The sequence below is a fragment of the Haplochromis burtoni genome, unplaced genomic scaffold (genome assembly GCF_018398535.1).
Source record: "Haplochromis burtoni strain Fernald_Lab_line unplaced genomic scaffold, NCSU_Asbu1 Contig_241, whole genome shotgun sequence".
In the NCBI taxonomy this organism is placed as follows: Eukaryota; Metazoa; Chordata; class Actinopteri; order Cichliformes; family Cichlidae; genus Haplochromis; species Haplochromis burtoni.
Window position 1 is genome coordinate 284,171 of NW_024582602.1, and position 13,746 is coordinate 297,916.

The 13,746-nt window shown below is 40.4% G+C and overlaps 1 protein-coding gene across 2 annotated transcripts in view; it reads left to right on the forward strand.

Moving 5' to 3' along the window:
* Positions 1-4,225: 4,225 nt before the first annotated feature.
* The window catches only part of dennd5b (DENN/MADD domain containing 5B), a gene marked incomplete at its 3' end in the record, with an annotated part of 52,355 nt that continues 42,834 nt past the window's right edge, over positions 4,226-13,746 (forward strand). Inside the window, 1 exon segment of one of the 2 annotated variants that reach the window (XM_042227049.1) lies at positions 4,226-4,919. In XM_042227049.1, the coding sequence (XP_042082983.1) occupies positions 4,811-4,919 (109 nt within the window). 2 annotated transcript variants of the gene reach the window in all.

Genomic DNA, 13,746 nt, shown 5'->3' on the forward strand with positions numbered 1-13,746 from the left:
ATTTAGGTCAGTATCGGACCGATACCGATACTTAATATCGGATCGGTCCATCTCTACTTAATACTACATGATATATGATTATATGGCACTTTAGTTAATATAAAGCATAGAATTGAGGCACTTCAAATAATTCCACCCCAACACGCCCTATGAAAGATTGAATTAATGAACACAGAAGTTTAATTAACTAGTCCTGTTGCAAGACATTTTAATAAAAAACATTATAAATCAGCTTAATTTTATAGGCATTGAAGCCATTAAACCCAGTCAAAGAAGTGGTAATATTAATTTTATCAGAAAGAATTGAAGCATTCTGGATATTTCGTGTTTTCGAGTTTACATCCTAGAGCCATGAGTGAGGATTTATTACTGAGTTTCTGTGAACTGTACCTTTTGTGTTTTTATGTTTTTTAACTAGATGTTTTGCTTTGTCTCCCTCTTTTAATGTTCGTGTATTTATATTAACTTTTAATTTTTATCTTTTTTTATTTTTATATTAATTTATTTGCATTTTTCTGTGTAATTTTGAGCATTATTACTATAATACATGTGAGGAAATTTTATTGATGTATTTATTTATTTATTTTCCCCTCCCCCTTTTAATCTTTAATGGTTTAGTCTAGAATCTATTTGGGCTGTGACCTAACCAATTAACCAATTAGCCAATACCACCTCATTAAATATCAATTGGTCAGCTGGTTTCTTTGTGAAGGTGTGATTGGTCCATTTGAATTTTTTTTCTGTTTCCAGACTTTTATTTAAACACAAATTGTTTCACATTTGACAATGACCCTGATGAAGGCCACAAGCCGAAACACGTTGGTCACTTAAAGTTGTTTCTTATTACTTTTAAGTGTTGCTGGAGTCTCCGTGTCGTTCAACTCTTGGATATTGATCAATGATCTTTGATCAGTGGTTGATGATCAATGGTCATGACAAATGTATATTACTGATCAAGAAACTGACCTCACAGCCCATTGTTCACCAGTGGCGCTAGTTTCAGTCATTGTGCAAACATCGTCCTTGTAAGGTTGGGGAAACCTGAAGTCAGCTGAGACGGAAGAAGTCACTTCGTTGAGTGACAAAAAGTTTCTCCTACTGAAAATGCAACGTCCAGATGAACAGAAGCAACTTTTTGGGATGGATGAATGAATCACCTGGATGATTGAGCATGCATCAAGATGAGCAATCGTTAAGGATGTACAGTGTTGTACATCCTGAGAAAGACAGAAAGCACTGGTGAACTCAATGCAAAAAATATGCAATGCTTTTGTTCAACCCTCTGAATTAAAGCTGAAAGGCTGCACTTGAACTGCATTCAAGTGGTTTGATTCGAAGATCATTGTGGTAATGTATAGAACCAAAATTAGAAAAAAATTGTCTTTATCCAAATGTTTATGGGCCTATCTGTACATCTCACTAGTTTTCTTTCTTTCCAGTCTTTGAAATCAGATCAGTTTAACTTAATTTTTTACTCTAAAAACTAAGGTTTAATTAAACCATTGTTAGGATGAAATATTTTCATATATGGTTAAGATGTCCTTTTATACTTTCATATTTTTATAATGCATTTCACTACTTGTTGCCTGTTTCAAGTTCAGGGCCTAATATATATAACCAACAGCATGCCCCTATTAGGGTGAGTTCAAGATTGATTGATTGATTGAGTGATCATACTTTATTCATCCCGAGGGAAATTGGGTTAAGGCTGCCAGCCATGCCAGCGCCATCTTACCCTCCGACCATACATACATTACACAAACATCACATGGGGAAGACAGGGATGTATAACAATGGAAAATGCACCACATGAGGAAAGACGAGGAGAAAAAAGAACTCCCCCCAGACTGAGCTCCAACAGGGAGATCAGTTTGAGAACAGAAAAAAAAAACCTCAGCGCATACAAAAAGCACATGACTGTCAATACACCATAGACACAAGACGTGCAACAGGGGCGGGTAAAGGGTAACAGAGAGCCGGTGTAGACAGCGCATCCGGTCCTGCAGCATGTCTGTGCTGGTCCAGTTGACCGCCATCTTCCCCGGGAGGGCACAAGCATCGAAGGCGTTTGGAAAGGGAGGGGGATGAGTGTGTATCAGTGTATGTGTGTGTCCAGAGTTCAGCTGAGACAGTGTCCTTCGCCCTGCCAGGCTTAGTAAACAGTCTTCCAGCCAACCCAGGTGGCCTTGCATGGGGGAGGAACAGTCTAAACACAGTTGTTATCAGGGTGTTTTTGTTCAGCTCCAGCCTTGAGACCACAGCTGGTGCTGAAGCAGTATCCACATGAAGTGATGGTGGTTTTTACTTTAATGCGAACAACTCATGTGAATTTCAAAGCTGTTCTGACAGTCCAACACTGGTCTCTCAATCTCCCGTTGGAGAGCCGCGAGCTTCTCCATGATCTTATCAAACTTACGCTCTGTGATGTTGTCATTCTTGTGCTCAAAGAGCCGATTCTGAGAACTCACGACCGCAGTGAGCTTCTCCAAGATGTGATCAATTTTCGCTCAGAGGTCTTATTCTGAGTGTTCACGGCAGCTGTAAGCTTCTCCAAGATCTTATCCGTGCTGCGCTCAATGAGCCCATTTTGAGAACTCACCACTCGTCCCATCGATTCAATCCCAGCGGGCAGCCTTGTGGGGTTTTTTGCTTTCCTTAATCTTCGATAAGCCAGCTCCGGTCAGCAAGAACCCTGTTTTCATGGTTCCGAATAGGTAGATATCTTCAGCACTCAGGGTCACCCGAGCCCAGACTTCTCATTGAGAAAAGGGTGTTAATTGCATTTAGGGACCAGTTGATCAAATCCATAATTCCTCTTTAGGTTTTAGAGAACAGACTGAGAGAGAGTGTTCCAGGGAAAGTAATACAAAACACACAAGACTAGACAAGGACATAAGAGGCAAAGCAGGGAAGATAAGGAAGGAGAGGAGAAGAGAAAAGTGCGACCGCCTTTGCCAAGAGCCAAAATTAAAGTGCTGCATGCTTATACAACGCAGTTTCAGACAGGAGAACCTTCCTTGGCATTGGGTGTGATTTGGTGCTATATAAATAAAATTGAATTGAATTGAAAGGATAAGCGGAAGCGAATGGATGGATGGATGAATTGAATTCCATATCACAGCAATCAGCTGCATGTGACACTCACACTGTTCTGTCATGAAACAACATTTCTCAGGAAGTGGACCCCAGATGCAGGACTCAAAACCCTAACCTTTATCAAGGTTGATTGCAGAGTGCAGCAAAGTTCAAGATCCACGAGAACATGGGGCAGAAAACAGAAACTCACAAAGACAGGACACAATTCTGTTAGCTGGAATCAAGAGTTGTTCTTACCAGCTACTTTGTAATAGAATAGAATAATCCTTTAATTGTCCCACAAGGGGAAAACTGGTTGTGACAGCAGCAAAGAAAAAAGCACATATACAAACGAAACAGGACACAGAACAGAAACACACACAATTTTTACAGAAAAAATATTTAAGTCATGTACAATAGTTACAAAAACAGAGTACTGTACATATTAAGATTAAATAGGAGAGGGATCAGCATTTATGTTGTTAAATGTTTTTGCTTGTAAGACTTGAACATTTAACTGTAGGATAGTAGATATTATTGGACAAAGGATGCTAGAACCGGAGCTTCCAAGAAGGAGGATAAGAGGAAGATCACAGAAAAGGATAATGGAGTACATACAGAGGGTCGGTGTGACCGAAGACAGGGTGAGATGGAGGCAGATGATCAACGAGAAGAAGAAGAGTTTAAAGATTTGTCTTTACTTTGAAAAGGCACCATTTCAAACCATCTCCAGCTACCAGCTGTTGAAACTGCTGTTCTTCTTGTGCGTCCATGCATTTGACCACCAGAGGGAGACAACGCAATATATAGTGCACTCAGCCGAATGATTAAATTGAGATGATGTATAAATCTGAGGACCTGCAATTACAGAAATTTGTGTTTATCAGAGAAGTCAGCACGTGAATGTTAAATCATGTAGATTTTACTGTTCTGGGTGGAGGGTCAATGACCATTGCAAGTTTTGTGTTTTTTAGCATGCAACAAAAACTCTATTTTTCTATTAAAATCTATTAAAATCATCGTTCACAGACAACTCTTCTGTGTTGTTTTTCAGAACAATACAATCCCTACACGCTGCAGTTTACAGTTTAGCCACAGACAACAGTCTGTGGCTAAATTACCTGTTTTTACGTGGAAATTTTTGTCTCTTTTCTAATTTGTCATTTTCAAAGGTTGATTTTTATGTGCCTTTAAAAGTTAGTTGGACACAACTTTTTATTATTTGAAAATGGAAGCGACATAATATGCGGTATGGGTGATGAGATCTTTTAAAACTATTAAATTGTGCTGAAAAGTCATGAAAAGGACCTTAAATCCCTACAAACATGCAAATAGTCAGTCATATTTTTAAGTAGGGTACTTATTGAATTATTTATTTATAAACGAGTAGCCGTGTGTTGCAGTCTGTCAGCTTGACGAATATGAGGACCATAGGTCGTATTTGAATATCCCGCCTCGTCACCGACTCCTCCGAGCTTTGCCGAGGCGGGGATTCACACAGCTCTCTTCTCCCGTAGAGTTAGTAGTGTGTTGGGAAGCTGCACAGAAGCTCCGGTCACTGAAAGGTAACTTTTATAAAGCAGCTCTTATACTGCGAATGTTTCATTTTCTCATACGACGCGCAGCAGTGGAGCGTTATCAAAGACTGGAGCGTTTTATTTAGCCCCCCGCCTTTTCCTCTTGGATGTATCGCTTGAAGAACTAGGAACGGACCGCGCAGCTCACCGAAGCCGGGATGAGCGGGACCTCCGCGGGGTCGGCCGCGGTGCCCTGCCGCTTCGCGCACTACTTTGTTATTTGTGGAATAGACACAGAAACGGGGCTTGAACCGGACGAGTTAGCAGGTATGTGGCTTCTTTTCTGTTGTTGAGTTATGAACGTGTTTTAAAGTCAAATGGAACCGCAGCGGTCCCCTCTCGCTTAACACGGTGTTGTTAACTGCAACGATCCATCCACCGCTACGGAGCTCTGGCTTTTTATTGTAAACCATTTAATACATTTATGTGACATATAGTGAGATTTCTGAACACCCTAAAACACAAGTGACACACACACACCTTTACAAATAAGTGGAATGAAACAGTTACTTCAAAGAGTTACTACAGTGCAAATAAGCAGTGTCTATACATTAGAATAGAGATATGCATCATTCCTGTCTGAGCACAGTATATGAGCTGCGGAAACCAGTGTCATTTAAGGTAATAAGCTTTTGAGAAATCAGCAGTAACCTATCTTTTCCGAATCCTATAATCTGATCTGGGCTTCCTGTGCTGTGCTACGTCTCAGAGCTGCTCTGCAGCTTCTGTGTCAGTGTTTCCCAAATTAATCGATTTTGACTTTGATGCTTGTTGTGGCTTAAAATTATACATTTTAAGTAACTTTTACAGCAAAATAAAGCCATGTTTGGATATATTACGCGTTCTTCGCTGGTTTGTTTGTATGAGTTTTAATAGTAAAATAAAAAAGCATAGTTACGTTCAGTACTACCACAGGTGTGGACTAAGATGGGGATTTTGTCTCCACAGCAGAATGTATTTTTGACATGTAATTCCTGCACATAGCTGGCAGGATCCCTGTTGTGTATTCACAGAAATCTTTTTCATCCTGGTGACTGAAGGAGAGCCGACGTCTGCTCTTCAGTGGCACCAACCTCAGTTTCAGCACGTTTGCTTTGTCACCAGATGCATTCACTCACGGGCTCAGTTTGTATTTTCTCCCTCTGTAACAGCCAGAGTGGAGGTTTTTTTTTAATGCACTGTGGAAAGCTTTGCTTTGTGGATCAACAAGAGAGTTGCTTGCTGTATTGCATCACAGTTGAATTGTAACTTTTGCCTCTGGGGCAAAGTTGCGAATCGTAAAGTCAATGTGTTCATGTTGCACACAAGTGACTTGGCTTAAAGCCTGGATGATTAAGTGAAACGAGTGAAGTTAATCTAGAACAAACGAAACTGAACATATACACAGATATATATTAAAATTTTATTGAAAGGGGGAAATAACTTCCCAGCACTGGGTTTCATAAACCAATTGCTTATCCTTGCTTTCCATAAAGACACTGCTTGACTGTGGCCATCTGCTCAGCAGTGATGCTCCTCTGCTGCACTGCTGAGATACAAACTGTAAAGGCATCATTTGTTTAAAAAAACCCTTATAAGTAAGTATTTTAAAAATATACTTAAAACTACTGTGGTGGGAAGCTACAGTTTTATACCAAAGATGCATTATATGCTTCCTATGCTTTAAACTTCATCAAAGGTGATCAGTGGTGAAGTGGCCAGCTTGGTGAGGATTCCCAATGGGCTGTTTAAAAAAGAAAATCACAAGATTAGTTAGTCAGCTCTAAGAGGGAGCCTCTGGATGAGCCTCTGGACCAGCTCAAGAAATCCTTCATCCCAAATCATTGAGCTGGTTCTGCTCAAATAGCGTATCTTTGGCAATTTCATCATACAAAGGCTGAAAGATGATGTAGTATATAGCCTCATCATGTTGTCAAACTATTACCATGAAAAATCCCAGTCGAATAAAATAGCCAGTTGTTTGGGCTCTCAGGCTGTGAAAAGAAGAAATCTTATCAGGAAAAGAATATGGAATCAGTTTTTCTTATAAATGAACTAAATGTTTATGAATACAACGATAGTAAAAAGTGTGAAATAGCTGCTCTGACTGTCTGTAATCAGATCTGCTGCCACGGTCTCTGGTGATCTCCAGTTGTACAAAGGTAATGTTGCAACGATTGATTGTTTGGTTGTTTTTCAAGCTTAGGCAGCATCTCAGCACCCCACTTATTCTTTTGCCCCTGAGTTAGAGGCAGAAACAAACAGAGTGACCCACATTAGGCTGTTTTTGCTTTTGTTAGGCTGCGACTCCCCTCCTCCCAGCTTTTTGTGCGCTACTGTGGCCTTATTTCCGTCTGCTTATTGTTTTACTAAGAGGACCCAACTTCCTGCAGACCTGCCTCAACCTCCTTTTAGAGTTGGCCGTACCTTCTGTCTATTATCATACAAGTGTTTCCCACATGGACTTTGGCGAAAAATAAAGTCCATCTGTGGGTAATTGTATCAGTTTGTATTTTTAATTATATTTTCATTAATTTATACGTCAGAGAAAATAACATCATGCACAATTTATTTCCTCTTGGACAATGCTCACTCTTATTTTTAAAAGTTTCGTTGTTGGTAACCAGCCAATCCTAAGCGTAGTATATCCTAGCTCATTGGCCACTGTGTTGTTGTGGCAATCCTTGATATCATCCACCTGCATCCTTCAAAACGGCTCTTTTGAGTATGTGAATGTAGTCAAACTTATCTTCTGCTCTTGAGCTGAAATCTTCAGAATCAATCAGCTGGTGTGGAACTTTTTCTTAACTGGTTAAATGTCTCCTGTAAGAGGTCACTGTCTCAGCCCGGGCCCACAGCCCATACCACACCACTCAGCCTCAGGGGTATAAATACATCCTGGCTGTCATACAGGCCCTAAAATAGTTTGTGCATTCTAACACCAGATGCATTCTGGGTCAGCAGCATTGTGGAGTTAAAGTGACCAGCCTGAAAAGCTAACTTTGGGGTGAGAGCTGTCACGTGTAGATTTAGATATGAGGTCATGGCTTGCACATCTCTCTTCTGTCTCTCGATGTAAGAAAGGTATGCGCTCTTGGTGGAGGGGAAGCAGCTGGTGGTTTCAGACCCCTGTAGCCTAAATCTTCCAGGTTACGAAAGACACTTTCATAACCTTTCATAACCATTCCTGTTTGCAGGAATGTATCTAAAATGTTTTCATTACCAGTTCAACTGTTGCTCAACTATAAAAAGAATAAACATATATGATGTGATTTCAACTTGCATCTCATGGCAACATTTATGGCAGGTTGTAGTGACAGCGCTGATATGCCTGAGAATCTCATTTTGTAGCAAAAATAACTTTTATCTTATTGGATACAACAGAAACTGACAAAGTTAACTGTGAGAACAGGATTTGCAGTTGAAATAAGGTGATAAATTTGAAATGTATATTATTGCAATACTCAGCATTGCAAAATGTTAAAAATCTCAATAATAATCTCTCATTGTGATAGTGTCATATTGTGAGATGCTGTGTGATCGATCCCTGGGGAGATTTACTTCTCCGGTGGGCCATTCTATACCCATTTATGACTCTTAATATTGTGTTTGCACAGTAACCTCCCTTGCTACCAGCTTGGAAGCTGCCCAGTGCAGGTTTAAATATCATTGAAGCACAGGGGCTTACAGGACAGCCGTGACGTGGGAGTGTCTTTGGGCTGCTGCTGCAGGCCACAATGGGATTTAAACTGCTAAAACTCCCCTCTGGCCTGGACCATCTGTCTGCACCAGAGCAGCCTGAAAGCAGTCAGGACAACGACTGCATCATAATGGCCAACATGACAAGTATGCTAATGACAGGGACTAACAACAGTAACGGACGCGTCTGTTGACTCACGTTAACAATAGCGTGCATGGGTAATGGACAGATTATATGGCACAGACACTTATAATGGCTAATGACTGCTAACATCTCTGCAGTTCTTGTATTGTAAAAATAATGTTGATCTCATTTTAGAATTTTTAACTCCTTTTTCTTTCCGAGTTTTTGGACGGTGACTCCACTTTTGCCACGCTTGCTACAGATCTGAGTCTTTCTGAATGTGGGTTTCTTTCTTCCACGCATCATTACTTCCTTCTCCTCTCTTCTAGCCTCAGTCTCTTTTACTTTGCTGTCCCCCGTTTGTTGCCTCGTGTTCTGTCAGCATGGCCGGCCTGTCGTTAAGCTTTTTAGAGTAATCTGTTTGGACACTTCCTCCAGGCTACACTGAGCACATCTCTGTAATATAACACAGCCAGGCCTAAGCAGTGCCTCCTCTACTCCCCTGCACACACTCAGGCTATTGACTCCACTCTGCTTTCTTCAATCTTTGACCAACAGCATCCTCTCATTATAGAACTTGTCACTAAAGGTGGACTTTTTAATGACTGTGGAGGTTTTTGCCTCACTTGACATGGAGACAAAAGTTTTCTCCTGGCTGAGTTCTGATGCTCCCCAAAAGAACAACAAGCACTTGTATGAATGTGTGTGTAAATGGGTGAATGAGACATGTTGTATAAAGTGCTTTAAATGCTTGAGTAGAAAAGTACGATATCACAACCAGTTCATACCATTCTGATGGTTCCTCCTTCATTTATTGTCACATGCTTTCACCAAACTCGCTCAAGCTGGCGGAAGCTCTGCCTTTGGTTAAAAAGATCTATCCAGAAAAACCAAAAACCTTTGAAGGTGTTGTTTGGTGAACCTGTGGAACATCGAGCTTTCAGGTAGAGTTTTGAAGTGTTTCTCCTCAATCAGATTAGATCCCACTCAGTGATTTAACCATATTTAAATTTTTGGGCCAACATATCATGTCAGATCTCGTATAGATTTCCTGGAATAATAATCTGTTTAATTTTGCTTCACTTAACCAAGTAGCATGAAGACAAACAAATGAAATGATAAAATGAATTCTATGGCGTTGTGAACTATGAAATAATTGTCACCTCTTGACTCTACGCGTGCCACATAGTTGTGTCGGATGTTCAGTGTTGAAGAAGATCCCAGATCTTGCTCACAGATGTTGGATTTAACTTTTAAAAAATGCTGCTGTCTTTTTCTTAGTCCTTTACATTTTAGATTGTTAGTTTTACAGGGATTTTATAATTCTGTGTTAAACTTTGCTATAGTCACATCATAACCACAGACCATTCTGAAATCCTACAATGTGAGGTGCATTTCCCTAGAAATGTAACTGCATGTTGCACTGGACTGCACAGATATAAATGCTGGCAGTGGCATGGGCCATGTGTGTATGCTGTACATAGATTCAGCCTGCAACGTAGGTATAAATGACACTTTACTGTTTGGAGCACCGCTGCATTGATAAAAGGGAAGCAAAGAGTCAAGCAAAGAGTCAGGAGATATGGGGCCCCATCCTGGATGAGAGGCTGCTAATCAAAGTTAAGAGTCAGGGGGTGGTAATGGTCGATCGCCTGCTTGTGGGAGTCAGCGGGGCCTGCCAACCTCAAAGGATGCTGGGAGCTGTTGCCGTAATATCCCTTCACAAACCCCTCTCAGTCTCTTAAACCAAAGTGAGCAGTTGCTCTTGAAAGGCCTGAACAACCATCTCATAGCCCCTCCCTTGAAGTGACCTCTAACCCCAAGCGCCATATGTTCTGTCTCAACATGACCTTAAAGAGACAAAAGAGGCAGTGAAAGCCGAAAAGATTGTTTCTTGTAGATTTCTGCAACAGTTGTAGTTGGACATGACCATGATGAGTCAGCTCCACTGACTTTTTTTTTCTGTTGCTGATTTTGTATAGAGGCTTGAGGTTTTGTTCTTTGATTGCAGCTGTTCAGAGCGGCTGCATTTAATTATGGAATAAACATGCACGCGCCTGAAGAGTTAAAAGGGAAGCTGCAGAGAGAGACTGCAATGGTTGTTGGCAGAAGCACCCATGCATTTACAATTTACATGTGAAATAAATGGAAATTCTCTATGTTCTCCGATAGAACTCAGCATCTTCTTCCTGTATTTACTGTTGTTACTACCTCCCCAGACACTTCGGGCCAATGAGCAGGCTGAACAGTCTCACATGGTTTCTAGCGATGCATTTTGGTTCGCTTGGAGTTCACTTGGGTTTTTCTCTGTGTGGAAACAAACCAAAACCATGGGGAAAAAGCTACAAGTTTACTCATCAACTGATTCACGTGTGTGTGTGTCATCCTATCACTTTTGACAGAAAAATAAGTTAGCAATGAAAGAAAAATCAATAGTCACAATTTAAACAGAAGCTACTGGGAGGAGCTAACTAAAAAAGGCTGAACAGAGTACACTGGAAGCTAAGCTTTGACTAATGAGTCCAAATTAGTTTTCATTGATTTTAAATATAATGCTCCAGCATTATACAGCCAGGGGACATATACAGGCAGTATTGGCTCTGATAAACTTGATCACGGTAACTGCAGAGTGTGGTGTTATGGCAGAGTGCCTGTAAATCTCCTTACATAACTGAGATAGACTGCCCAGTGGTAGCTAAGACCCTTATGACGGATTAGAGCTGCTGCTGACATCACATCACTGTAGCTGTTTTTGTTCATGGATACCAGAAAATGTTGGAAGAATTTATACAAACACCATAAAGCCTGTCATATGAGACAGTCGGGATGTGTAATGAGCTCACAGTGCTCACAGGGACTTTTTTAAAATGCTTTTTAGATAGTAAGTTGTCACTTTTGATTGCTTCTAGGGCTGCCACAAACGATTATTTTGATAGTCGACTAGTCACCGATTATTTATGCGATTAGTCGACTAATCAGATCATCATCCACTGGATGTAAAACTACAGCTTATTGCACCAGCAGCATCTGCTCTTATATAACTATCATTAGCTTACAGCTTTAAGCTTTTAAGGTGCTAACTAAAATAAAGACAAGATGATAGTTTATTCAATTTTAATGAAATTTGCAGATTGTTTCGGTGAAGTTTAATAAACTCCTTCTATCTAAACTATAACAGGACACCGGAGTAAATTCTCCAGCATCTCACACTTCTGATAATCAGCTGTCTGCTTGATGTTTATTCAGCTGTGTAAAAACTATAACTTTAATCTCAGCCAAACCGATTTACTCAGGAACAAATAAAATACTAAAAAAAAAAAAAAAAGCCAAACAACAACATTTTTAATTTATCTAAGTGACTCATATATGTTTAACCTGAGTCGCGAAAGACGGCGGTGGGTTTGAAAACAATTTGCCGGGAGTCCGGTGTTCTCACGGCGCTAGTGACCTAGCCCCCGGCTAGCTATCGAGCTAGTGGGTAACAGACGTCTCCGAAAACGTCGGAGCGCTTTTGAAAATATGTGGTGTTCTGATAAACTGAGCAGATATTTGAGGTTTACACAGCTACATTCTCGCCTGAAAATATGTTAAACGTTTATTTTGTGACCCAGAAAGAATAATAAGAGTAATATTAAAACTAACTAGCTGCCGCCATTGTTGGAAACTAAGCTGGGCCGCGCTATGAATTCTGGGACACAGCTGCTTCTTCTTCTTCGGGGTTTAACGGCAGCTGGCATCCTTGTACATGCAGTGCTGCCATCTTCTGTTTCAGTCCGTTATTACACTCTTAAATCCTGCTATTATTCCTGCGTCTTTTGTGATCTTACAAAGCTTCAAACGACACGTCGACTATTAAATCAGTCGTCGACGATTTTGATAGTCGACGTAATCGTGACTAGTCGACAAATCGTGGCAGCCCTACTTCTGCTCTTATAGAATTATATAATCCTTTCTCAGAAACAAAAACCAGGTTAAAAAAAATCAGGTAATTTTTTTTGTTTTTACATTCATCAGGTTCCAATCAGCCCAAATAGCAAAGAGAAATTAAAAGTGTTTTCTAGGGTGAAAACTGCATCCTCTCATTTGTCAATCCACAGTGTGTGTGTGTGCGTGTGTGTGCGTGTGTGTGTGTGCGTGCGTGTGCGTGCGTGTGTGTGCGTGCGTGTGTGTGTGCGCGTGCGTGTGTGTGCGTGCGTGTGTGTGTGCGCGTGCGTGTGTGTGTGCGCGTGTGTGTCCTGATCCTTTTACAAGCCGAATTGGACTTTGATTTTTCAGAGAATGAGCTCCAACTCATCTACTGACCTCTGGTCTGTGTGATAAGGCTGAATAAACAAAAGCATGACCTCTCTCAGATAAGCAGTTCATGTCATATTCTCTCTCTGTCTATCTTTTCTGTTGTGAAATTTGATCTACCATAACTGGTACCAGTTTGAAATCATTCTTTGACCTTGATATTGTCTGATGAAAAACTACAGCTTCTATCAGCTGTCTCTATTAATCTTAGGATGTTAAATACAGACGATTGGTAAACCCTGCTAATCCCACATTGTTAGCATAAGTACCTTGATGGATTGTCCTATTATTTCACAGCCCACATTAATTCCCCTACAGCCAAAATCTCCTCCATCATCACATCATTGCCTCGTAGTTAAGTGTGTTTCAATCTGTGTGATTGAGCTCGAGCCACATTCAGTCACATACAAATAAAGCCCTCTCTCCCACCCTTAAAGCAACACCAGGTTATGTAATTAGGGTGTTGGTGTACTTGTCAAGGCAGATTAGAGCAACTCAGCTGCTATTTCTGAAAGACTAAAAAATGTTTTGCCTGTTTTATTTCATTTTTAGTTCATTGTTCCAGAAGCTACAGACCCAGATACAAGTATAGTAATCATAGTAAAGCGCTTAGCAGCTAAAGAGCTAAATATTTCGCTCAAGACGTGGTGGATTGCAAAGATCAGAATGAATAATATGAACTTCACTCAAGTGTTTCCATAAAGCAATTTGTTGTATAACCTTCGACTCTCAATGGCTGCAATTAGATCACCCAGACGACATCACAGTTATATCAGGGCTATTTTTTAAGACTTTAAAAACTTGGGCTCCCGCACATAATCAACTGTGTTGTCTTGTTTTGTTTTTTATATTTAGTTTTCTTCTTCAGTTTTAGATTGATATAACTAGGTGCTATGGTGGACGTTCTAAATGTGTTTGTTTGCTTTGTCTAAGCTGCATCTGTGGCACGGAAAGCAGAATATCATGTTGAATCCCTTGTGTACAGATGTTTTTCAGTCA